This window comes from Myodes glareolus, chromosome 1 (assembly GCF_982192425.1).
Source record: "Myodes glareolus chromosome 1, mMyoGla1.1, whole genome shotgun sequence".
In the NCBI taxonomy this organism is placed as follows: domain Eukaryota; kingdom Metazoa; phylum Chordata; class Mammalia; order Rodentia; family Cricetidae; genus Myodes; species Myodes glareolus.
In genome coordinates, this window is record NC_142026.1 from 33,069,391 (window position 1) to 33,093,204 (window position 23,814).

The 23,814-nt window shown below is 47.9% G+C and overlaps 1 protein-coding gene across 44 annotated transcripts in view; it reads left to right on the plus strand.

The window, feature by feature from the left end:
* The window catches only part of Lrrfip1 (LRR binding FLII interacting protein 1), a 128,059-nt gene that overhangs the window by 92,262 nt on the left and 11,983 nt on the right, over positions 1–23,814 (plus strand). For 22 of the 44 annotated variants that reach the window (XM_048441809.3, XM_048441811.3, XM_085696614.2 and 19 more), the window contains 9 exons: positions 6,972–7,007; positions 7,684–7,809; positions 9,970–10,041; positions 12,027–12,197; positions 14,068–14,160; positions 15,582–15,674; positions 17,314–17,406; positions 18,390–18,531; positions 20,563–23,546. In XM_048441809.3, coding sequence (XP_048297766.3) covers positions 6,972–7,007; positions 7,684–7,809; positions 9,970–10,041; positions 12,027–12,197; positions 14,068–14,160; positions 15,582–15,674; positions 17,314–17,406; positions 18,390–18,531; positions 20,563–22,259 — 2,523 coding nt within the window. In that variant the 3' untranslated portion in view covers positions 22,260–23,546. Of the gene's footprint in view, positions 1–6,971; positions 7,008–7,683; positions 7,810–9,969; positions 10,042–12,026; positions 12,198–14,067; positions 14,161–15,581; positions 15,675–17,313; positions 17,407–18,389; positions 18,532–20,562; positions 23,547–23,814 lie in introns of those variants that run through there. The other 22 variants (XM_087905412.1, XM_087905425.1, XM_087905418.1 and 19 more) reach the window with 11 other exon arrangements.

Genomic DNA, 23,814 nt, shown 5'->3' on the forward strand with positions numbered 1-23,814 from the left:
ATCATTATCTAAACAAGGAAATGTTTTGTTTTGATTTTGTGGGCCGTATTCTGCTGTCTTCCTCTGTTGCTGTCTGCCTAAATATCATAGGATGGAGTCTCTCACTAACACTGGTCCTTGTTGGTTTGACTGAGCTGGCTAGTCAGTAAGCACCTAGCATCCTCCTGCCTCAGCGCTAGGATTACTGATACACACCACCAATAAACGGAGGAGGAAAAAAAGTGGTTTCTAAGGATCAAACTCAGGCCCTCACCAAGCCTGCATAGCAAGTACTTTACCAACTGAGCCACCTACCTAATCCCTTTGTTTGGGTCTCACAGCCCCAGATGGCCTTGAACTCACTGGGTTATGCCACCTGCCAAGTGCTAGGGTTGCAGGTGTGTAGTGTCACACCTGGCTGGACAGCTTTGGCTGGGGTGGGGAGACACGTGGGGTGGGGAGAGAGCTGTGGGCAGAGGCCTATGTTTGGAAAGCCCTGGTGGAAAGTGCAGGCAGTCCAGGTCAGTCTCTTCATCAGCTCTCATTAAAACACCCAGTCGTAAGTACACATCGTTTGGGACTCAGTTCTCCAGCGCTGTAGTGCCTAGGATTGGTCCCCACACCACAGAAAGCAAGGGAGCCAAGGCGCACTACTTAACACAGATGAGTTCATTGTGGGGTTTCCTACCAGAAGCAGCTCTCCCCGCCCTCAGAGTCAGTGGGATCCCTTGCAGCTATGAGCCTCCCCACCGAGTCAGTTCAATGGCCTAGTGCCCCTCTCTACTCCATTATGTGTCTTTCCTTTACAATAGAATGGCTGTCTTGAGCACTTCAGGCTTTGTGGTAGTATAGCATATGCACACTAATCCACGAGGAGCCTTCAAGTCACTAGGAACAAAGTTTTTTTTCCCATTGCAGCTTAGTGTGGACTCCTCTTCTTTGTGCATAATGAGTGTGCGCTTGAGGAACAAGTGGAGGGTTTGTAACCAAGAGAAGTCTAGCTTGACTCTCAAAGATTCCCCATAACCCCCGATCCCACCCCATCCCTGCAGCCTGAGCACCTTCTGCCCAGGGTGGCAAAGCAGGATTCTTTGTCGTCACGTGGATTTATTTAAGTATTATGATGAAGTCATAGTATGACAACATTCGTTGTTATTGTGACTGGAAAGACCGATCCCTCTGTGTGTGTGTGTGTGTGTGTGTGTGTGTGTGTGTGTGTGTGTGTGTGTGCTATCTAGATCTTTGGGAAATTTACACACATGGAACAAGTTTGGTGGTTGTGTTTGCACAGAGGTGCATTGTACATCTGTGCAGCCTGTGAGGCAAGGGGATTGATCTCTTTGGGGTGTTGTGCACTCGGGGGTCACACCCTCACCCCTGCTAAGTCCATTGCAGAGATAATCAGTAGCTATTTTTTTTCTCTTCTTGTCACCTGTTTGTTGTCCCAAAAGTCCATAGATCGTTATTTCTGTTGTCTCATTTAGTGAGCAAAGGTCAGGGCAGAGATGTGTGGAAGACAGACTGGCCTCCTGACTCTCTCCTCACGTCACCCAGGTACACTATGCTGACCAAGGAACCTCCTGTGTGTGGCTTGCACCTCTGTAAGTGCAGGGCACTCCCAGGAGATTGTTCTGTCAGTGGGGTGGTTGCTGACTTTTGCCAGGTTCCTCTCCCAGGACCCTTGCCCTGGCCTTCTCCTCCATCTCAGGCAGGAACACCCACAAGTCCAAACATGAACTTCTGGGCTTCTTCCCACCAGCAAGGCTGTACAGGCTCACAGACACTTTCTGTTGCCAACCAACCCAAATCGCACCCTCACCCCACCCCCAGTGCAGTAATAGCCCCAGGACACAGAAAAGCACGGTGTTAAGACTGAATCTTGAAAACAGCAGGAGTGGGGGCTAGCTCCATTCTTTAGGCCTCTTTAGATATCAGGATGCTGGGATTTTCACCCTCTGCCCTTGGGACAGACAAGGACTGCCGTGACCCTCCCATCTGACCTCTGTGGGAACCACATGGAGCAGGATGTGCAATAAGGCAGGAGTTAGAAGATGGCTTGGTACATGTAGGCAGACGTATAAACACCTTGAGCTGAAACGGGATCAGGAACTGCCCCCTACAAAGACATAATTTGTTTCTGCTTGACTCGAGCTGCCTCAGCCACAATACAAGACAGTTGCTGGTGTCCATATATTTTCTTGGAAGATACCTCTGACCTAGTACTTCCCCAGGGGCGAGAAGAACATACAAAAGCCAGCTGCCGCACTCGAGGCTCTGCATCTCACATCTGTCAGACAGGAAGTGAGGCAGGACTCGGGTTGGAGGAGGGGTGGGGCCGCTGAGGAGCAAAAGTCACCAGACCGAAGGAAGTGGTCATCCATCCTCCTATAAGAACATGAATGTGCTCCCACATCCATCGACTAAAAGCCTGGGACTCCCAGCGATACAATTCTTGGGAAAGCCAAGAGGCATCAGCTGCAATGCAGGTGGCAGATGACCGTGTTCCAACTCATTCTATTGCTACTCCCCACCCCCTTCACTCCCCCAGCCCCCAACCTCCACAGTCATTCTACTTGTCAGTCCTAATTAGTGTTAACTGTCAACACAGCCTACAATCTCCCCAAAAGGGGAGTCTCAACTGAGTAATATTGATCCCTGGACATGCCTTTAAGGGATTCTCTTAATTGCTATAGGAGGACACAGCCCACTGTGGGCAGTACCATCCCTAGACAGTCCTGGAGTTTATAAGAAAGCTAGCCATGGTCCCTCCCTCCAGATTCCTGCCCTGACTTCTCTCAATGGTAGACTGTCTTGGAGAGTACAAACCAAATAAAATCTTTCTCCTCCCAAGTTTCTTTGGGTTGAAAAGCCACAGAAGGAAAAGTAGCACACAGACACACATGATGAACCATGTTTTCGTTCTATCCTTTATGTCTAGAATCTTCTCCTTGAAGAGGTTGTAGTTCACCCAGTGTTAATTTAGCACCTCGAATATTCTGGTCATGAGCTTATAGTGTTTGGCAATGTAGACCCGCCCTTGCCCTTTATGGGCTATACAGAGTGGGCCAGAAGATGCTCATCAAATAAATAACTTAAACATCAGTCATAGGAGCTGTGAAGACAGGTGTTAAGAAAGAGGTGGGATCTGGGGTTGGAGATCTAGGCTTGAACCACACTCAAGCAGAGCCAGGTGATACCTAAGGGCACCTTCCTGCCTAAGTCTCACAGCCCACTGGAATCCAGGAGAGCCTCCGCCACCCTGAAACATCTTCAGGAATGTCTTGAGGGAGCCAGTACTTATGTGGTCTTGTACATTCATAGAAAAGTGCTGAGCCCAGCTGTTTGCCCATTTGAATTTGAAAGCAAAGACCCTTGTGACTCCTGTTACATAAAGAGGCCAAGGCAGGATCTGTGGAGAGCTAGTCTGCCTCTGTAGGTACAAGAGTAGATTTAAAACCAGCGATTCACCAAGGACGGTGGCGCGTGACTGTAATCCCACTACTAGAGGCTGAGAAAGACACATCGTGATGTTAAGGCTATCTTAGGCTACATATTGAATCCCGGGCTACATAAACTCTATCTTAAAAATAAAATTAGGGGAGCCGGGTGGTAGTGGTACACACTTTTAATCCTAGCACTAGGGAGGCAGATGCAGGATAATAACATATACCCTGTGAGTTCAAGGACTGGTCGATAAAGCAAGTTCCAGGGCAGTCAGAGCTGTTACGCCGAGAAAACCTAATGAAAGAAAGAAAGAAAGAAAGAAAGAAAGAAAGAAAGAAAGAAAAAGGAAGGAAGGAAGAAAAGGAAAGAAAAAGGAGAAGGAGAGAACTGAGTCCCACAAATTGTCCTCTGACTTCTCCACATATGTAATGGCATGCACACACCCCCTAAATAAGTAATAAAACTCAACATTCCCACACTGGTGGCTAGCCCCGCTGCCACTGACTTTGGAAGGGAAGCAGCTCTTAAAATGGGTGTTCCCTGAGTGGTGTTTCCTGTGTCACTTGTTTTGCAAGGGTTGTTGCAATGACATTGCCTCGGGAACCCTGTTTGCCTTCCAGTGTCTGATGCAGGCGCGTCGGAGTTGGGGCCGTGAGGTTCTCTCTTGGGCCAGTTCTTGCTTGAGTCTCTTCGTCTTCGAATAGGCCGGCAGACAGCAGCATGCTAATGAGTGTTTCAAACCTCATCAGGTGATCTTTATAAGAAACCTGCTGAGATGGTGTGGACAGGACACACATTTAGCGTCCTCCTAAAGGACTTGCTTTCGGGAGGGTGGGAGAAGACTCCATCATCTGTGCTTCCACCGAAGTTTCTTAGACGGGACTTTTTTAGGAGGAAAAAAAAATTAAAGAAAGAAAATTGAGACAATTGAGACTCTGTAGCCCAGCATGGTAATCCTCCTGCCTCAACCTCTCAAGCACTAGAATTACAGGCATGTGCCGCCACACGTGGCTTCAGTAGATTTTGGAAGTAGTCTTTGAATACAGTCAGTGATAACTTATAAAATGCTCGCATACATCATTTAGAATCGTGCTAGTGTGACTTTAATCTGAAATATTGAGTACAGGGAATGGAGGTTAAAATTACTCACTAGGTCACAAGATTCCTGGTACTGTTGGCCCTTCTAAGCAGGGAAGGTTAGTGTTTGCAGGTCTGGTGGCTTGTCCCGTGTGCCTGCTGTGTCCACCACCTTTGGCGGCCTTGTCTCCATGGCAGCCCTCACGGTGGGTCGTGCAGCAACTGCGGATGTGCACCGTATTGTTTGCAGAGGTACGGCGGCTCGCTCTCTATCAGAGTGAAGGATGCCATCTGGTTTATTTCTCTGTCCCTTTGTGGAAAGGGTACAACTGTCTTTCTACTTCTTTCTCGGCTTGACTTGGGACAGGCTTGACCATAGGCAGACTGTCCATGCTGCCATCTACTGGAACCAGTAGGAACAGCAGCCCTTGTCACATCTCATGGGGCCCCAGCAGTACCTGTTTCAAAAAGGCTGATGGATAGATGCACCTTGTCAATTTGAAAACAAAATAGAAAGGAAAACAAAATACCATGCTGAAGGGTACTTTCCATGTATCTATATTGAGAGAACAGTTTTTAATTTTTCTCTGAATGGTCTCCACTTAGCTCCTTCCCTGATTTTTCATAGTCTGCATTCATTATATATTTTAGAGAAGAGGATTTTTTTTTAACTATGGAAAAAACATACTATGTGATTTTTTTGAGGCCATGTAACTCAAGATGAACTGTAACTAACCACATATACAAGCTGGCTTCAAACTCAGAGGAATCCACCTGTCTCTCCCTCCCGTGTGTGTGGGGGGGGGGGGTATAATTAAAAGTATTCACTACCACACCTGACCAAGCTATGGTTTGGAATTTTTTTTCTTTCCTCTTCGATGTTTTGTGAGTTATAAAAGCAATGTATGTACCAGTTGCTAGTAAAAGCCCCTCCTTTTGTGGATGTAGATCTTTGCGACTATTTGGCTATCTGAGCTTTAGTGTTCCTATGCAATATGCATTGTTGATGAACAAGAGAAAACATATTTACTACTTTTGTTCCCAAGTAGCATGAACTTCATTTTCTGCCAAAATCATCCTCAAAACTTAGAACACAGGGAGAGTGGCTGAGGCAGTGGCTCAGTCAGTAAAGGGCTTGTCATGATGACCTGAGTCTTCTGATCGCTAGCACCCGTGTCAAAAGCTGAGCATAGCAGTTCACACCTGTTATTCCAGGACTGGGAGGTGAACCCAGGAGGAGCCCTAGGCTGCTGGCTGGCCACTGAGTCAGCAAGCCTGAGGTTCAGTGAGAGACCCTGTCTCAGACAATAAGGTGTTGAACCGAAGAAGGCACTGTGTGTCAGAGTCTGGCCTTCGCGTGCACACACATGTTCATGAACATACTTACATACACACCCAAGGAGAGCAGAGGAGGGCTTCCAACTCTGTAGACAGCGAGATAAAACTGTCTGAGCTGGGGCCTGCCTCAGCAGCCCACCGTGGATAGTGGACAGTCAAGCCAGTGTTGATCACACATGTGAAAATATACAGCATCTGGTGCTTAACCCACACGTCAGCCATGACTGGCAGTGAGTGGATCCACGGGGTCTGTCCAGCAGGACTGCTGAGTCCTTTCCATGTACTGGTTAGACTAGCACACACAGAGAAGAGAGCTGGGCGTTGGAGGTGGGTATCTTGTGCCTAGTGACCGGTTTCTCTTGCTACTCATGTTATCTGTGAGCTGTGACCTCAGAGCATGGCGGTGACTTCAGGACCATCCACCATAAACCTGCACAGGTGTCCACAGTGTCCTGTGCCACTCAGATCTGTGAATCTGAGGTAGGATGTGTATTTGCTACTGACATGTTTGGTGAATGCTCTTGGGGTCAAAGTTAAGAACTTCTGAGCTGTGGCAAGCAGAACTTGTGACTGAGGAAGGAAGCATGGTGGCTGAGGGTGGCCCAGTGCTGAACAGTCCTTACATCAGCTTCAGGCTCGGTACCCAAGCACACCCTTCTACCCCAGGTGTCTCCCTGGGGCTCAGCAACAGTGTACACCTGCTTCCAGCCACATGGGCCACCCTGCGTTCCACGGAGGCTTCTATCTGAGGAAAGGAAGGGTCTCAGAGAGGCTTCCACACAGGAAGGATAGATGCAGAAAGCCAAAGTCTTAAGGTTTTTTTATTTGTTTCTAGTTTTTTGGGGTTTTTTTCTTTAGTTTTTTAATTACAGCACGAGATAATGTTTTGTTGTTGTTGTTGTTGTTGTTGTTGTTGTTGTTTTGGTTTGGTTTTTTGAGACAGGGTTTCTCCGTGTGACAGCCCTATCTGTCCTGCAGGCTGGCCTCAAACTCACAGAGATCCGCCTGCCTCTGCCTCTCAAGTGCTGGGATCAAAGGTGTGCGCCACCACCGCCTGGCTTTGTCATACTGCAGAATTTATATGATCCATTCAGTGCCTTGAACTATTTGACAGTTGTCCCCTTCCTCCACAGGTAGAAGAAAGACCAGACAAAGACTTCATTGAGAAGGTAAGGGCTTTCTGCAAACCTCTGTCTCAGGCCAATGATTAACCTAGGTCCTGGGTAGGACTGACCTCAGTGACTGAGACTGCTAAGGTGGTCACACATGATGTCATATCTTCAAAGGAGTCCCGCGTGAGTGTTGAAATCTGAGGGACAGTAAAGAGCTCACTGCTAGCTAGACAAACCCAAATCACCCGTGAAACATCTCTGAATGAGCCCTTTTAACACTGGCCAGAAGTTCATGGGAGACTATCCAGTATAGAAGCTGAGTTAAAGAAAAGGTGCGCTCAGGCCAGGAAGATAGCTCCGAGGGTAAGAGTGCCTGCCTTGGGGACCTGAGTTCAAGTCCCCAGCACACATGTAAAAAGCTGGGTGCGTTCACATGCACCTGGAACCCCAGCATTGTAGCTGGCCATCTAGTCTAGACAAAATGGTGAGTTTTGAGGGTTCTTGGTGAGAGCCCTCATCGCGAGGGAATTCAGTGGAGAGTGTGAGAAAGGACACCTGGCAGCTTCCTGTGGCCTCTACACTGTTACCTACACATAGCTCACCCGCACACTTACACACCAGAAATGATCATCTGTGGGAGCTAAAATGGAACACGAAAGAAGAGGTTCCGAAATGTCCGACTTGTTGGTAATTTTAGTTTTACCAAATGATATTTGTTCTTCACCCATTCCAGGGGTCCCGAAACATGCCCAGCTTGTCTGCTGCCACGCTGGCTTCTCTGGGCGGGACTTCCTCCCGGAGAGGAAGTGGCGATACCTCCATCTCCATGGACACCGAGGCATCCATTAGGGAAATTAAGGTAAGACACTGTGCTCACCTGTGACTTATCAGAACCCCTTGGGAGACTGCTTGGTCTTCATATTCATAGAGAGTTAGTTTGTGAGGTTTGAGATCAGGCCCATCTCCTCTATCCGCCTGACAACATGGTTCACCTAACACTGGACCCAACGGAGGCAGCATCTCTGGGGGAAGCTTTACCTGCCTGTACCCAAGCAGGGAGGAGCATGCGTCCCCCTCTGTGGCCATCAGTTCTCTGTTCCCCACGGGCCACGCCATCTTTCACCATATGATAACACATGTAGGTATTCACTTTTCATTTTCTGGAATGTTCTAGACGATGGAACATTCTGGTCATCCAGGACCACAGCAAGTGCCCACCCTCTAGCATCTTCTCCCTCACCTAGAATGCATGCTCTCCCTTCTGTGGGTAGCGTGCCTTTGGTAGACTTCATCACTGCATCTTAATGATGTTTCTTTTCCTGCTATGACACAGAAATTATTCTTTGTTAAGCCTTTGACACCAGGGATGGCGCCATGTATGGTGACCTCCTCAGTATATGGAAAGATTGTCACAGCCCGGCACAGTTTGTTAATTATTAGCACAGTGTGTACTGTTAGGTAACTGGAGCAATTGTGTCCCAAACAGGAAAGGAATGAAGGGTAGGTGGCCAGATTTTGTGTCCTTCAGGGAGCGCGGAGCAAGACAGAGGGTCAGACCCAAAGGGCTGCATTTGGCTAATTTTGTAGGAAAGTTTCACCGTACTCAAATCCGGTTCACAGGGACCCAGCTCCCCTGGTGGCGGCTAAGCAGCCAGATGGCATTTGCCAGGAGAAGAAAGAAAGGATTGAAGCGGCTGCTGGTGTCAGACTGGAGGCGCTGCTTCCATGTTCTATGAATATGAAGCCAGGATAGTTGCGTTTTGTCTGCTCCCCTAAAATGCCACGCACCAGACCCCAACATCCTCAGCCACCAACACTGTTGCTTTCTTTATGGGCTGGAAGTGGAGGTCACTACAGTCCTGCTTAGACTCTGTTGTTAGGCATAAGTACCGTTCATTTGCCTGGCAGGTGCTTGCCAGGAGACTAGTCTGTGACAAATCTGTCTCCAGGTACCAGACACCTGGAGAGATGTGTTCATCTCTGCCCCCAGCAGCTCACTGTCTGTGGGGTAGGAAGACAGGGAGCTAAACGCTTGGCAGTGTTCTTTTGGCTCGTTGTTGCTTAAGGTTTATTAGTAGTAGTAGTAGTAGTAGTAGTAGTAGTAGTATTTTGTTTATGTGTCTCTGTGTATCAATGCCACATGTGTGCAAGGTGCCCACGAGACCAGAAGATGGTGTTGGATCCCCTGAAGCTGGAGTTACAGGTGGTAATAGAGTCAACCACCTGACGGGTGCTGGGACCAAAGCTGGGGTCCTCAGGAAGAGCAATAGGCACTCTGAACCCCTGAGCCATCTCTCCGGCCACTCCCACACTTGCCTGTTTGTTTATTTGCTGCTTTTTAAAGATTTGCTTGTTTACTGTTTATTTTATGTATATGGATAGTATCCCTGTGTACCACATGCATGCCAGGTTCCCACAGAGACAAAAATAGGGTATCAGATCCCCTGGAATGGCAGTTGCAAAGGGTTGTGTGTCACCATGTGGACACTGATAATCAAACCTAGGTCCTCTGAAAAAGCAGGAAGTCCTCTTAACAAGGGAACCATCTCTCCAGCCCCAAGTTTTTGCCCTGTTTTGTTTTGTTGTTGTTGGTGGTGGTGGTGTGTGTGTGTGTGAGGGGGGGGGTTCTCTGTGTAGCCCTGACTGTCCTAGAACTTGCTTTGTAGACCAGGCTGGCCTTGAACTCAAAGGATCCACCTGCCTCTGCCTCCCGCGCCCTAGGATTAAAGGCGTGCATCAACACTGCCGGACTCTTTTTGCTCATTTTTTAAAAATTTATAAAACAATACAAGACACACCTAATTTTTTAACATTGTATTAAAATGATATAAATTTTAATATTTATAATGCTGAAACTTATTTTCACTTTTTTTTACTGCCTAATAAAATAAAGAAGGAACCCCGTCTCTGACTGCCTAAACACTGGGGCATACCCAGACATAAGAAAGCCGCAGGTGTGCGTGTGAACTCTGCCGATTCTCTCCCTTGACCTCATCTGCCTTTTGTGCGTTTCCCTCAGGAACTTAATGAGTTAAAGGACCAGATTCAGGATGTAGAAGGCAAATACATGCAGGGATTGAAAGAGATGAAGGTACTGGCTTATGGTCGTGTGAGCCCGTGACACTAACCCACCTTAACTTTTAAAAAGCCTCACAAGCCCTATGCGCATGCTCACCCTGAAGGCCACCAGTTATGGAGAGTGTGGGAGCATGGGAAATTCTAACACAGTGTGCATCTGTCTTCTTCCAAATGCAGTTTCTGAACCCAGTGGAAAAGGTGACCGGCCTACCCCCCTGATGTGGGGTGGCGTGCAACACCCTTCCGCTAGGCTCAGAGCCAATGTCTCATTTTGCAAACACAGCAGACAGACACTGGAGAGTTTTGGTTTTCTTCGCTCTCCATAGTCGTCACACGCAAGGGTCTTTCTCCCAGTTTGCTTTGCCGAGCTCACCAGAGCTGTCCTAACATGTGTGTTCTGGAAACTTGGAGGTTAGTGCATGCCGTCGACCAGTCCTTAGGGGAACAGCGTCTGCGAGTGTGTGCGTGTGTACACTGCTCCCAGACTTCAAAGGATGTTTCCGTGCCAACAGAAAATGTAGATTCCCAGTTCCTTAACAATGCTGGGGTGAGCAGGTGCCATAGGGAGCAGATGCCAAAGCACAGGCAGTCACAGCCACCAGACAGCTCATGGCAAGTCTGGAATCGAGCAGTAGATACAGATCTGTCCCTTCTTTTTCATCTCCCCAGAAAGGGCCTAAGAGATCCTCTAAACGCCATAGCAACAAGCACGGGACAGACAGGTGGCATAAGTCACATACTAATTCATCATTTTCAAGGTCATTTCTACATAATAGAAACATTAAGACCCTGGCTTTTCACTCACCTAAAAATGGAGTCAGTGAATCAACTGGGATCCAATGATACCACCTCTGGTTGTTGTGGTGTGGGTACCTAGAGCTAGACCCGTGCAGGATTCCCCAGGGTCTCTTCGCAGCCCTGACACTTGAGCCGAAACCTTTCTCTTAGGCTCTGGGTAGTCCACTGCTGGTGGCTGCCCCCTCCACCGTCCTGGTGGCTACCCCCTCCACCTTCCTGGTGGCTGCCCCCTCCACCTTCCTGGCATCACTTTCCTGATGCCTACATTTTGGAGCCTACAAGAGTGGGAGCCATGTTTGGGCACTGTCAGTGTTATCTTTACAGCTTTTTTCCCACGGCTGCCCTTTCAAACAGATGACTTTGGTCTTTCCAGGGCCTACCCAGTAAGACCTGTGGACCTTGTTTGATTTCCCATGAGTCAGAAATCTGCAATGACCACAGATTCTTTCCTGGTTCCCAAGCCTGAGCGGGGTGGCCTAGCAGTGGCTTGTGGCAGGGTTTTATTTCCATCCGTACCTGGCTCTTTCCCAGGCTATATCCACACACTGAGTGATGACTTCAGAAACCCATTTATAAGCCATGACCCATGGGGGAAAGATTCTGGCTGCTGCATCAGAGAGTCAGTGGTTCCGCTGCCTCCCTGAGCAACCGGCTTCACACATACCTCCTTGTCTTAGTGAGAAGATAGACTGCGGCCTTAGCCACTTTTCCTATTGCTGTGCCAACATGCCCCAACAAAAGCAACTTAAAGGAAAAGGGGTTTGTTTTGGTTCACAGTTCAAGGACATAGTCCATCACGTCAGGGAGTCCTGGTGGCAGGAACATGAAGCTGCTAGTCAGGTTGCCTGTGCAGTCAGCAAGCAGAGAGAAATGAGTGCTGGTATTTCCTTTCTATGCCAGCCAAAACTCCAGCCTAGGGATAGCCCACATTTAGGGCGGGTCTTCCTGTCTCAATTAACATCATTAGCATAATTCCTCACAGGCAAGCCATAGGCTACGGTCACTCCCCCCCACTCCCCCCCCACACACAGTTGAAAGCTACTTGTCTGAGTGGACAGGACATTGAGAAGTGGGCTCCATGCATTTGAGATTGCACCGTGTCTCTTCTAAGAAGCAAAGGGTGAGACTAGAAAAGAACTCTAGCTTAATCGCGCCTTGTTTTCCTCTTGCAATTTGGAAACGATGGCCTGGTTTCTGCAGGACTCGCTGGCTGAAGTCGAGGAGAAGTACAAGAAGGCCATGGTCTCCAACGCCCAGCTAGACAACGAGAAGACCAACTTCATGTACCAGGTAGACACGCTGAAGGACACGCTGCTGGAGCTGGAAGAGCAGCTGGCCGAGTCGCAGAGACTGTATGAGGAGAAGAACAAGGTAAGCACCGCTGTGCTCAGGAATGCAGCGGAAACTGTGTAAATTAGTGTACTTGGCTGGGTGGTGGTGGCGCACGCCTTTAATCCCAGCACTTGGGAGGCAGAGGCAGGCAGATCTCTGTGAGTTCGAGGCCAGGTTGGTCTACAAGAGCTAGTTCCAGGACCATCTCCAAAGCTACAGAGAAACCCTATCTCAAAAAACAAAAACAAACAAACAAACTATATATATATATATATTTGATTTTTTAATATTTTTTTGCTAATTATGTATGTGGGGAGGTGTTATGTGCATGAGTACACTAGTTTGTATACATACACACACACACACACACACACACACACACACACACACACACACACATAATCAGAGGATGATGTCGGGTCCTCTAGAACTGGAGTTACAGGCAGTTGTGAGCCGCCTGACATAGGTGCTAGAAATTGAACTGAGGTCATCTACAAGATTCACTTAACTAACTGCGAGCCATCTTTCCAACCCGTGTTTATATATTTTTTAAACAGTGATTCTCCACTTGTCCAGAAAGCTCAGAGTCTGAGAATTAGAACATTGTGTCTTTGTCATATATGATCCTATGATCATAGGTCATACAATGCCTATGATCCCAGCATGTAGGAGGCTGAGGCAAGAGGAGTCCAAGATTAACTCAGGCTACTTAGCAAGACTCTGCCGCCAAACCAAACAGTCTCATGGGTAGGAAAGCTAACTCACTCTAAAGCACTTGCTGCAGTGTTCAGACCTGAGTTCAGACCATGAGAAACCCTTTCTCAAAAACCCAGGCCAGGGCTGGAAAGATGGCCAAGTGCTTAGGAGTACATACTGTCTTGTCAGGGGGGCCATGTTTGGTCCCCAGCACTCATGTCAGGTCTCTAGCACCTGTAACTCTAGCTCCTGGGGATCTGATGGCCATGGCCTCTGTGGGTATCTGCACACATGTGCACAGACTCACACACATGTGCACAGAGTCACACACATGTACATAAAAATAATAAAGTCAACCTTGAAAAGAAAAGGCAAAAACCCCAAGGACGACAGCTCCTGGGGAATGACCCCCAAGGTAGACTTCTGGCTTCCACACAACTATACACATAGGTGCGTGCACACACACACACACACACATATACTCATACACATATATACATATAAAACTCAGACATCTGTGCCCTTCTCTGAGTAATTTGAAATGTGATTATGCATAGTTTCAATGTGTAAACTAGAGGATTTTGCTAGAATGTTGCTATTATGCATGAAAATAGAACAATCATGAAAAACATGTATATTAAAGAACAGACATACTTAAATAATGCACAGCTAGATGCTTCCAGATTTTCATACTAAAATACATTTCCTGCCTTTGATTTTATGCCAGCTTCGTAGGGTATTAATTACAAGCATCAAAGATTTTAGGGAAATTGTACTGTTATTTCTACTTATTTGGAAAAGGCACAGTTACTCCATTTTAGAAATCATACCTTCAGAGCTGAGAGAAAGGCAGTCACGCATGTGCTTCAGGACCCGCTGGGACTCAGGACACGGAAGCTGTTTTGTTCTTGTGTATCTCCAGCCTGTAGCACAGACCCCCTAGAAAGAGACTCTAAGACGCATCTTAACGAGAGAGGAATTGGGAAATAACGTCTCCGCTTTGGGCAGTTTGAGGGTTGCTTTTAGGCGGAACTGTCTGATCGTCCTCCGTGGACAGCAGAGGAATGAGCGTGTGTTGTTGTGTTGCCTTGGAAACAGAGATGATGTAGTAGAGGGTCGTTTGTCCTGAGGGACCTGTGGCCCATGAGAACATGAGCCCTGTGACACAAACGCCACCAAACTGCAGCCTCTGTCCTGCATTCCTCACCCACAGGAGTTCGAGAGGGAGAAGCATGCCCACAGCATCCTGCAGTTCCAGTTTGCCGAAGTCAAAGAAGCTCTGAGGCAAAGGGAAGAAATGCTTGAGGTGAGTAACACCTTTCTTCTTCCTCTTCTGTTGCTTCCTTGCTCCTCTAGCCCAGGTTGCTGTGATAAAAGGCCACAGACTTGGTGACCTTGATAGCAGGTGTGTATTTCCTCACAGTTCTGGAGACCAAAGTCCAAGTCAAGGTCGGGCACAGAGGGTCACCTTCAGTGATGTGTCCTTAAGAGCAGAGAATGTACTCTTTCAATATGGACAGGACCCATCCTGTCCACCTGGGACCCACCCTCATTTAACCTTCACACCTCTGAAGATCTTATCCAAACACTCACCTTGGAGGCCCGGGAGTCAGCTCATAGCAATCCCTAAAGCTACAGCTTTGATTAATATCCAGCGTTCAGACAACTTTTCCATCCCTCGAGGGGACGGCTCCTCTCGTGGGTGAAGACTCTCATTCTGGGGCTCTTGTGTGTGTTTTGGGAGGCGTGATTAAAATGATGCCCGCCTCTGCAAAGTCCGCATCCTAAGTCCCTAGAAGTTATAAATGTGGGGAAAAAGAGATGTCGAAGGTGAGACTAACGACCTTGAAATGGAAGGTTGTCATCGATCATCTGTGTGGCTCTGAGGGAATCACAAGGTGCCCACAAGAGGGAGGCACATCACACGTTGAGGTGGGAGCCGTGCTGACAGCAGTCGAAGTTAGCATTGGTGAAGAGGGAACACAAAGCAATAATGTGGGCAGGTTTAATGTGGGCAGAGTGGTTATCAACCTGTGCATCACGGTCACAACCATCAGAAAATTAACTCTGATGAGCCCCCAACCGTAAACTTACTTCCTTTGTTACTTCATAACTGAGATTTCGATACTAAGCAGTGTCTCACTTCCTAAGCCCATCAGAAATACGTTTTTTCCAATGGGTCACGACCCACAGGTTGAGAACCGATGTTCTAGGAGCCCTCCTCGGAAGGTTCTTTCACAGCGGCCTCAGAACCAGGAGAGTATAATTATGTGAGTTCATAAACACTGTGGTCATTTGTTACCGCGGTTTGTGCCACGGAGCATTCTGATTAACAGTGGAACACGCATATGACAGCGGTCCCGTAGATTACATTACTCGGTGATATTGCAACTATCAATACTATCCGTATTTTATGATATTTGCAGAACGATGAGGTCAGCTGCCTGCCCTCCCTCAACCTGCTGTCCTGCGGTTAAGCAAAGCATGGCTGTATGGGGTTGGGTTTTCATTCTTTAACTTAGTCGGGACTGTAAGTGATGGCTTTGAGGTAAGCTGTCAGCCAGTCTGGTTTTCTTCTTGGAGCTGAGAGTAGAACAAGGGAAAGAAAATGTAGCGTGCTGCTGAATCCGGGGATGGCGAGACCTTCCTGCCCTGGTCATCTAGCCCTGATTTCTTTTCTCTGCTCAACCCTTTGTCTACTTCCTTTCTGTCTGTTCCTCTCCTCAGGAAATCCGACAGCTGCAGCAGAAACAGGCGGGGTTTATCAGGGAGATCTCTGATCTTCAGGAAACGATAGAGTGGAAAGACAAAAAAATAGGGGTAGGAGTCTCAAGTCTTCGCAAAACTGTCCTGGGGTGGGGGTGGGGGGCTGCTCAGCAATCGTGGTTCCTGCAGAAGCTTTGGTTTGGAAGAATGTTTGCATGGATGTGCATGCGACCCTCAGGTGACACAGCCTGAATAGCATGGCGACTACCCCAGCTTACCTGGGTAGATGGAACCATCTCTGGGTAGTTGGAGCTGTCTCCCTCTTCCTGCTACATCAGAGGGGCCTAGGTACAACTCGGGCCATTCAGGGAGAAAGAAAGGTTCTGGGCAGCTCGACCTGGAAGATCAAACTCCAGAGTTCCCTTGGGGTTTTATGATGTGATGGGGGGCAGCATGCCATACTCCACGGGTTCCCATTTTGAGACCTCCACAGGGAGGCCTCCTCAGACCCCTCTCCCTCCTCAGCAGAGAGGAGGAGACAACCCATCCCCATTTAGGAGTGGTAAATAGGAAGAGTGGGCCCCACCAAGTCACTGCTGACTCAGAGCAGCCTGCGATACCTAAAAAATAGCGGCTTATGTGCCTGGGCCCTAAGACAGGCCTAGAGGTGATCTTCCTCGTCACAGAAATGTTCATGATATGAAGCCACACCAGTCTCCTTCAGCACACTCATGAGCCTTAGCTAAGAGACCATGTGCTCATGTGCTGTGCACACATGCGTGTGCAAGCATGCTCTCCCAGAACATTTTTTGAACAACAGATGCTCACAACCAGTGTCTAAAAATAACCTAGGGAGATGGTTGCTAGTAAAGTGTGAGCAAAAGGACCTGAATTTAGTCACCAGACCAGACGTGGTGACACACATTTGTGACCCTGGCGCTGGTGAGGTGGAGATTAGGGACATTCCTAAGGCTCGCTGCCCAGCCAGCCTAGCCTAATCAGGGGGACTCCAGGCCAGTGAAAGACTCGGTTTCTAAATTAAAAAAAAAAAAAAGACAAAGAGGATGGCAATTGAGGAATAATACCTGACATTGTCCTCTGAATTATACACAGAAACACACAGGGAGACAGACATGCACACATGTGAACAGGAACATAAACACAGGCATGTCTATATAAAGCGGGGTTCTTTAGCAGCGTTTCTTGTTCTGCGTTTATCTCTCGTTTAAAGGATGGTGTGACACCTGTTCACGCTCCAGTACCATGTCGTGAGATAAAAACAGACCTAGTGCCAGGCAGTGGTAACGCACCCCTTTAATCCCAGCACCATAGAGGCACGTTCCAGGCCAGCCCGGGACACACAGTAAGACCCTATCTCAAAAAAGCAAACATCACCCACCCCAAATGAAGAAAAGAAAGCTGAGCTAATGGTGGGGTCTCCTGGGGTTGTGACTCCTCCCATATGTGAGGCCCCTGGTTCAGTCCCCAGTCTGCAATGAGAAAACAAAAGAGCAGTGGATGGCGTAAAGCAGCCTGCTCCACAGCATCTCTTGCTCTGAAATGCTAGTGTGTGAACAGTAGCTGGTTTACGCTGGCCTAAACCCAACAGCATCCTTTCCCACTGGTACCCTGGATGGCAGTGCGTCCTTGTCCTTACTTCTTGCTTATCCTGCGATCTGTGCTAATCTCGCCCTCTTTCTGTATCTCCCTCTCCCTCTCCCCGTCTCTCCTCTCTGCTCTGCTGCACACTCAGGCGTTAGAAAGACAGAAAGAGTTCTTTGATTCCATACGGAGTGAACGCGATGACCTTAGAGAAGAAACAGTCAAGCTGAAAGAGGAGTTAAAGGTACGAAGCCACAGTTCAGTTTAAGAAAAGTACCAAGGTTGCTGGGCAGTGCTGGTGCACACCTTTAATCCCAGCACTCAGGAGTTAGAGGTAGGTGGATCTCTATGAGTTCGAGGCCAGCCTGGTCTATAGATCTAGTTCCAGGGCAGCAAGAGTTACACAGAGAGGTCCTGTATTGGGGAAAGGAAGGAAGGATGGACCAAGGTGACAATTTCAAGGTCTATGGGTCTGTGACCATGGGTGCTGTCTGCTTTTGTCACTGTGTTCGAGCCTTCAATGAACTATCCCCACAAAGCAGTTGATTTCAGTGCCCATCCGTGCCTCTGCCCGGGACCCTCAGGTGCTTACAAGCAAACCAGATCTGGAAAGTAGCTCAGATTTCTAGCTCTGAGTTTGGCATTATCTAAGGATTTTCTTACCCTCATTGAAATGTATGTGCCTCTTGTCCAAGGACTTCCTTAGCTGAACAGTCTCTGGGATACGTGGCGGGATCACACTAACCCACCAGATCACAGGAAGGACGAGCTTCACTTTTTGTAAGGACCATGCCAAGGGGAAAGCAGCCTTTTAAAAAGTAGCTTGTTATCAGAAAATAGAGTGTATATATTGCCGAGGTTCTCAATCTGTGGGTTGTGACCCCCCACAGCAGGGGTCACATATCAGATATCCACACTCTGATTCATCACAGCGGCAACATTACAATTATGAAGTAGCAATGAAATAATTTTACGGTTGGGGGTCATCACAACATAAGGAACCGTATTGAAGGGTCGCAGCATTAGGAAGGTTGAGAACCACTGGCATTTTGGAACATACGAGGAGGAAGGAAGCCATTGTAGATCTGCCTCGGTTGGTAGACTGTGGGTGTGTACCTAGACACTTCTCCATCCCTGTAGAGTTAGCATCTACATCATTTTAGAGTGAATAAAATATAGTTTAACCTGGTCTCACCGAGTATTATGCTGAACCTGTTTTGCTCCCAGAAACATGGAATAATCCTAAACTCAGAAATCGCCACCAACGGAGAGACTTCAGACTCACTAAATGATGTTGGGTACCAAGGCCCTACGAAGATGTCAAAAGAAGAACTGACTGCCCTCAAGTCAGCCGGGGAGGGGACACTAGGTAAGAGCTCTTCGTTGTTTGGTCAGCATCGATTCACCTTTGTGCACTATGAGAGTCAAACGATTGTCACCGATTGTTAACAGTCACGCAGCATGCCCTTCATTCTGTCACTTCATAGTGGTGTCCTGGCCAAACCATGTGATCACCCACAGTGCTGTGTAGCATGCGTTTTGTCTAGCGCTTTCCACTGATGGCTCAAGGACACGTTTCTGTTCTGCTTCTCGAGGCTGAGTAGAAAGAGACAGGCTGAAAGTCAAGGGATCGTGTTGAGAGTTTGGTTTGGCTTCTCTCTGGATGTGGTCCAGTGACGACTGTCAACTTCATCCGGTCATGGAGTTGTTCAGGGGTCAGAAGAGTGGAGGCTGTGAGGTGGGTTAGCTGGTCGTGGTTTCCTACCAGCCTGGCACACTTGGACACCTACCACACAAGCGTTTGGAGAGGGTGTGAGGTGCCTGGTTGGGACAGACGACACCTGGGGAAGGCAGCCCTGACTGACGTTGCTGTTCCCACCCCGAAAATGGAAGGCATCCTTGGTACTGGGAGTGGGCCTGGCTGGAAGTGGGGTGTGCTCCCAGGAATTGGGATCCACACCTTACTATGAAGGGTCTTCCTCTGTATGCCACCGTGTTAGCTTCTTTAAGAATATGCTGCTGGAAAATCTAATGGGTATGGGAATATTTTCTATAACTTTCAGAGACAGAAAGATTTACAAATTAATGAGTCAAATTCTGGCTTTGGGGTAAATCCAGTTGCTAGGTTTTTACAAGGTGGGAGTCTGTGACCATGTACATTTATGCCCACGTAGAGTCCTGTAGGCCCTGGCTTCTCAGACTGCTTCCCAGGAGCTGCCCCATCCCTCGTGAGCAAAGCCATGTGCTCTCATCAGTGTGGAAGCTGCTAAAAGAGGATTCCATAGTTTGCACTGTGTCTCCAGGGCGGCCCCACTGGGGACGGGTCCTCTTGTCTCCATGCACATTTGACACATCCCTGATAATCATGTGACATGGCAGAGAGAAGAAGAAATGCCACTTTTGTCAGTGGCCCCAAAGGGTTTTGGATGCAGTTTCTATCTAATCAGTGAAACACCGTGGGTTTATTTTAAATTCACCTACGTCTGACGTTTCTTTAACATGAAGTGCATATCACTAGACATATGCAATCATAGAAAATCTTTAAAGGTGAAGTTAAGTTGCCTCTAAATAAAAGCCAGATATTTCCCACCATTTTCCTGGAGTTCTTAGATTGACAAGCTTTCACTTCCAATAATATCCAATAGACTGGGGATTAATTGACCGATTAATACGGTTTTTGATGGATGGGTTAAGTGTTCACAGTGATCTTCAGCTTTGCCTTTGGTTGGGGTTCTTTACCACTCCCCTGGGGATGGATGGAAGGTCCGATGTGTCTCAGAGGAGAGCATTTTCCAGAGGAGACAATGCTGGAGAGTGGGGTGTAGGTTGATTTCCACCTTGTAGGGTTTACTCAAGAAGCGTCTTCCTTGAGACTGACTTTCCAGCCAGTCTCTAAAAGTGGATGTTATTTGAGGAAACATGAGGGCTACTGTTAGGGCTATGAGAGCCATGGGACTTGAGTGGCCCGGAGTGTGAGTGTTGCGATGCGTGTCTAGAGATAGGAGTTAGGAGTCCAGAAGGAGGACCTGGCGTCCACGCTGAAAACCTTCGTGTGGCTGCCTGCCTGACCCACAGCTCTCTTCATCAGTTAAATCATAACCTCACCATTGAAAGTCAGTTCCTACCAGATGGTAGCAACCACTCTCGGCTTGGAGGTGGTGGCAGGGGCCCTTCGCTTATCAAAAACAAGCTAATGCAATTGCTGCTTTGGCACCTAGGCCTGATAAAGGCTTGTTTACAGTGATTCTCTCTCTCTCTCCCTCTCCCTCTCCCTCTCTCTCTCTCTCTCTCTCTCTCTCAGAAAACTGGGTGGTAATTGGAACATGTGTTTGCATTTTTAATATATATTAAGTGCCCATCACATCACGGGGTCCCCTCAATTCTCTCAATGGTCTTTTAGGAAAAGCCAAAGAAGTGGAGGTGAAAAAGGAAATTGTGGAGAATGTGGGGAAAGGAGGAGCCTTACAGAATACTGAACAAGAACAGCCCAGACCCAGCCCAGTAAAGGATTGTGTGGACAAAGGGGTGTCACATCCCCGTGAGAAGGCTGAGGACCAGAAACCCGCTGAAGACAGTGCTCTGTCTCCACGACCGCTAGCAGGGGCCAGTTGTGAGCAACAGGTTCAGAGCCAAGCTCAAGAGAACACTTCTCTCCTCAAAACCCCAGAGCAGATTGAGTCGCATGAGGTCACAGACAAGCCAGATGGTAGGACCAGAAACTGCTTGGAACAGTCCAACTGCCTGGGAGGTCTAGACAGTGAAGAGTCAGGGCCCGTTGCCTTGGGTACCAGTGCTCAAAGTGAAAACTCTATAGGTGATCAGGAGGAAGAGAATCAAGAGGATGTGAACACAGATCTGGAGACAGTTAGTTCCAAACCATGTCCACACAGAGCTGACAAGGTGAGCTGTGCGAACTCAAGGGGCACAGGTGACAATCACATGGAGAATGAGATAGAGGCAGGAGGAGCTGCATTTGGGGAACGAGCGGATGCCGCAGCCTCCGGTCCTTTGGAGCACAGCCAAGACACAGCAAGTCATGATCGAAGCTACATGAATGGCGGGGCGGAGCAGAGCTCAGAGAGGGAACTCAGCCAAGAAGTAGCTGAGCCTGAGGAGGCCCTCATTCGGAGCCCAGAGGCAAGTGGGGGAAACCCTGTAACAAGGGCTGGAGACGCAGAAGTAAGGGACGAGAACCCCGTCCAGGCAGAAGTCCAGGCCACCCCTGGGACTCCCACAGTGCAGAGCGGCCATCAGGATGCAACAGGCCCAGGTAGCACAGATGCCAAGCCTGCTCCCCTTGATGCGAAAGAACCCGACGAAAGAAAGAGTGAGCAGCAGGCGGAGGCCTTGGATTCACCGCAGAAGAAGTCGAAGAACAAGAAGAAGAAAAACAAGAAGAAGAAATCTCCAGCCCAAGCGGAACCCCGCAAAGACGCCAGCCAAGAGTTAAACTGTCAGAACACAGAAGCGGGTGACCTGGAGGAAGAAGAACAGACTCAGTTCCCTGACGAAAAGCAGGCAGCAGAAACCCAGAGAGAAGAGACAGAAAGCCCAGAACAAAAAATCACAGCGGGAAGCAGTGAACATGTTGATTGCCCAAAATATCCAAAAACTGAGTTTAATGGAAAACAGAACCAAGAGGAAGAAGATGGTGTAAAAACCCAGGCAGGGAAGGCAGCGGCAGCCGAAGAAAGGTTGATGTCTGAGGCGGATGCAGCATCCGAGGCGGATGCAGCGCAGTCGTCAGGCACCAGTGCTGAGGGTGAGGAAATTGGAGAACACGTTACAGATGGTTCCCCTGATGGTCCCACAAATGTCTTGGACCAGAACGGTCCCCAGTGCGAAGAAGGGGACATCTCCCTGATGGAAAAGAAAGATTCCCCAAAGGATGCTAACGATGCTTCTCAGAGAGGAAGTGAAGAGGGACATGTACTGTCCCAACATCCAGGCCAGACGGTTGAGAAGGCTGGAGATGGCTGCAGCGTAGACAACAGGGACCTGTCAGGGGAGCTGGGCGGCATCAATTCAGAAAGTGGAGTGCAGGCAAGAGGGGAGGTTGAGAAAAGCAAGAATAAGGAGGATTGCACCATGTCCTGAGGAGACAGAGGACGGAGGCAGGCGGGGGAGACCGAGTTTCAGAGAGGGCCAAGGACTCAACACACTAAGCCCAACCTTGGGAGATGCATCCTTCAACTCCACTGTCGAGATTCACAAATGTTCCAGTCTCTGTGGATGGACCACGTGTCAATCAGTCACCAAGTATCAACTACTTTAAGTTATAGACTGTTACTTGTAGATTTGTATTCAACCCTTGATCACCTCGACACCAGCCGTTGTTTCCAGTTTCAGTTCTAGCTGAGAACATTCCATTATCATCAGGCAACACCATGTCCCTGTCATGTCTGCATTCCAGCCTTAAGGCCAAGACTTCACCATTTGCTCTAGGCCGAGACAAGATGTGGATGTGCTTGACCAAATGTATCAGTGTCTAGTTGAAGTGACCAAACAGCATTCTTAGATTTCTGTGTTGTGAAACTTGAACAGTCAAATTAATGTGTCTTATTAAAATAGAGGTATTCTCATATTTGATCTTAATATGTACATCATAACCTGTATGATATATATTTAAAGGAGTTAGATGGATAAGTGGCATACAGGTCACTGCGTGGGAGGAGCTGCACCTCAGGGTAGAGATCAGTCACTGTCGGGGTTCCAACAGGTATCAGGAACCACAGGGAGACCACATGCCTTTACCTCACGGAAGTGCTGTATTTTGCACCAAAGCTTATGGATCTTATTGCCGATGGTACCCCGGTTAATTTTACCAGAGATCTTTATTTCGCTTCGCACGGGTGATCTGCTAGATTCATTTTATACAAATATTTTATTTTTATTCCTTTCTATTAATGACAAGTTGAAATTATATTTCCCACTTCAGTTATCATCTTTTTAACTTTAATAGTGATTTTCCTATCTGAATGTCTACTTATGATTAAAGGAAATTACGAAAAGTTGTCTGTTCTTATGCAAAGAACTCATTAGATTATAATCCGATATTTTTGTGTTTGGTATAAATATTTTTATTTGTTGTTTCTCAATATTTTCTTATTGGAAAGTTATTATTTTACCTGCCTGAAGAAATATGTATTTTCTATATAAAGAAGCATTTACAGAATGATCGTAAAGCTGAATTAAACAGTAATGGTAGATATAAAATCACAAGGGCATGTACTGTATGGTTGCTGTTGACATGTTATGGAATCGTGCCAATTCATACTACTGTTACATGGAAAAGTGGAACGCAAAAAGACCAAAACCTCAGTAAGATCTGAGACAAACTGAAGTGTCATATGATTAAAATAAAAGCATTTTATAATTCTACAAGCCTGTGGTTCTGGTCTTTGAGCCCCTTGACCTCTGACCCTGGTAGCTGTTTGCACAGTGCCCAGAGGAAGTCACTTCTGGCTTAGAAGGAGCAGTTCTCAGTGTCTTCATGGTTGACAAGTGTACCCCATGTTGAGGCTGCCCTGGCACTGGTGTGGGAGCCCAGAGAAGAGGGCAGCCCCAGAGTCCGCCTGCTGTACTCTGTGGACACATCCATGTGCCCTCCCTCCCCCGATTAGGGAAAGCCTCCATTTGCTCTGCTCAAAAC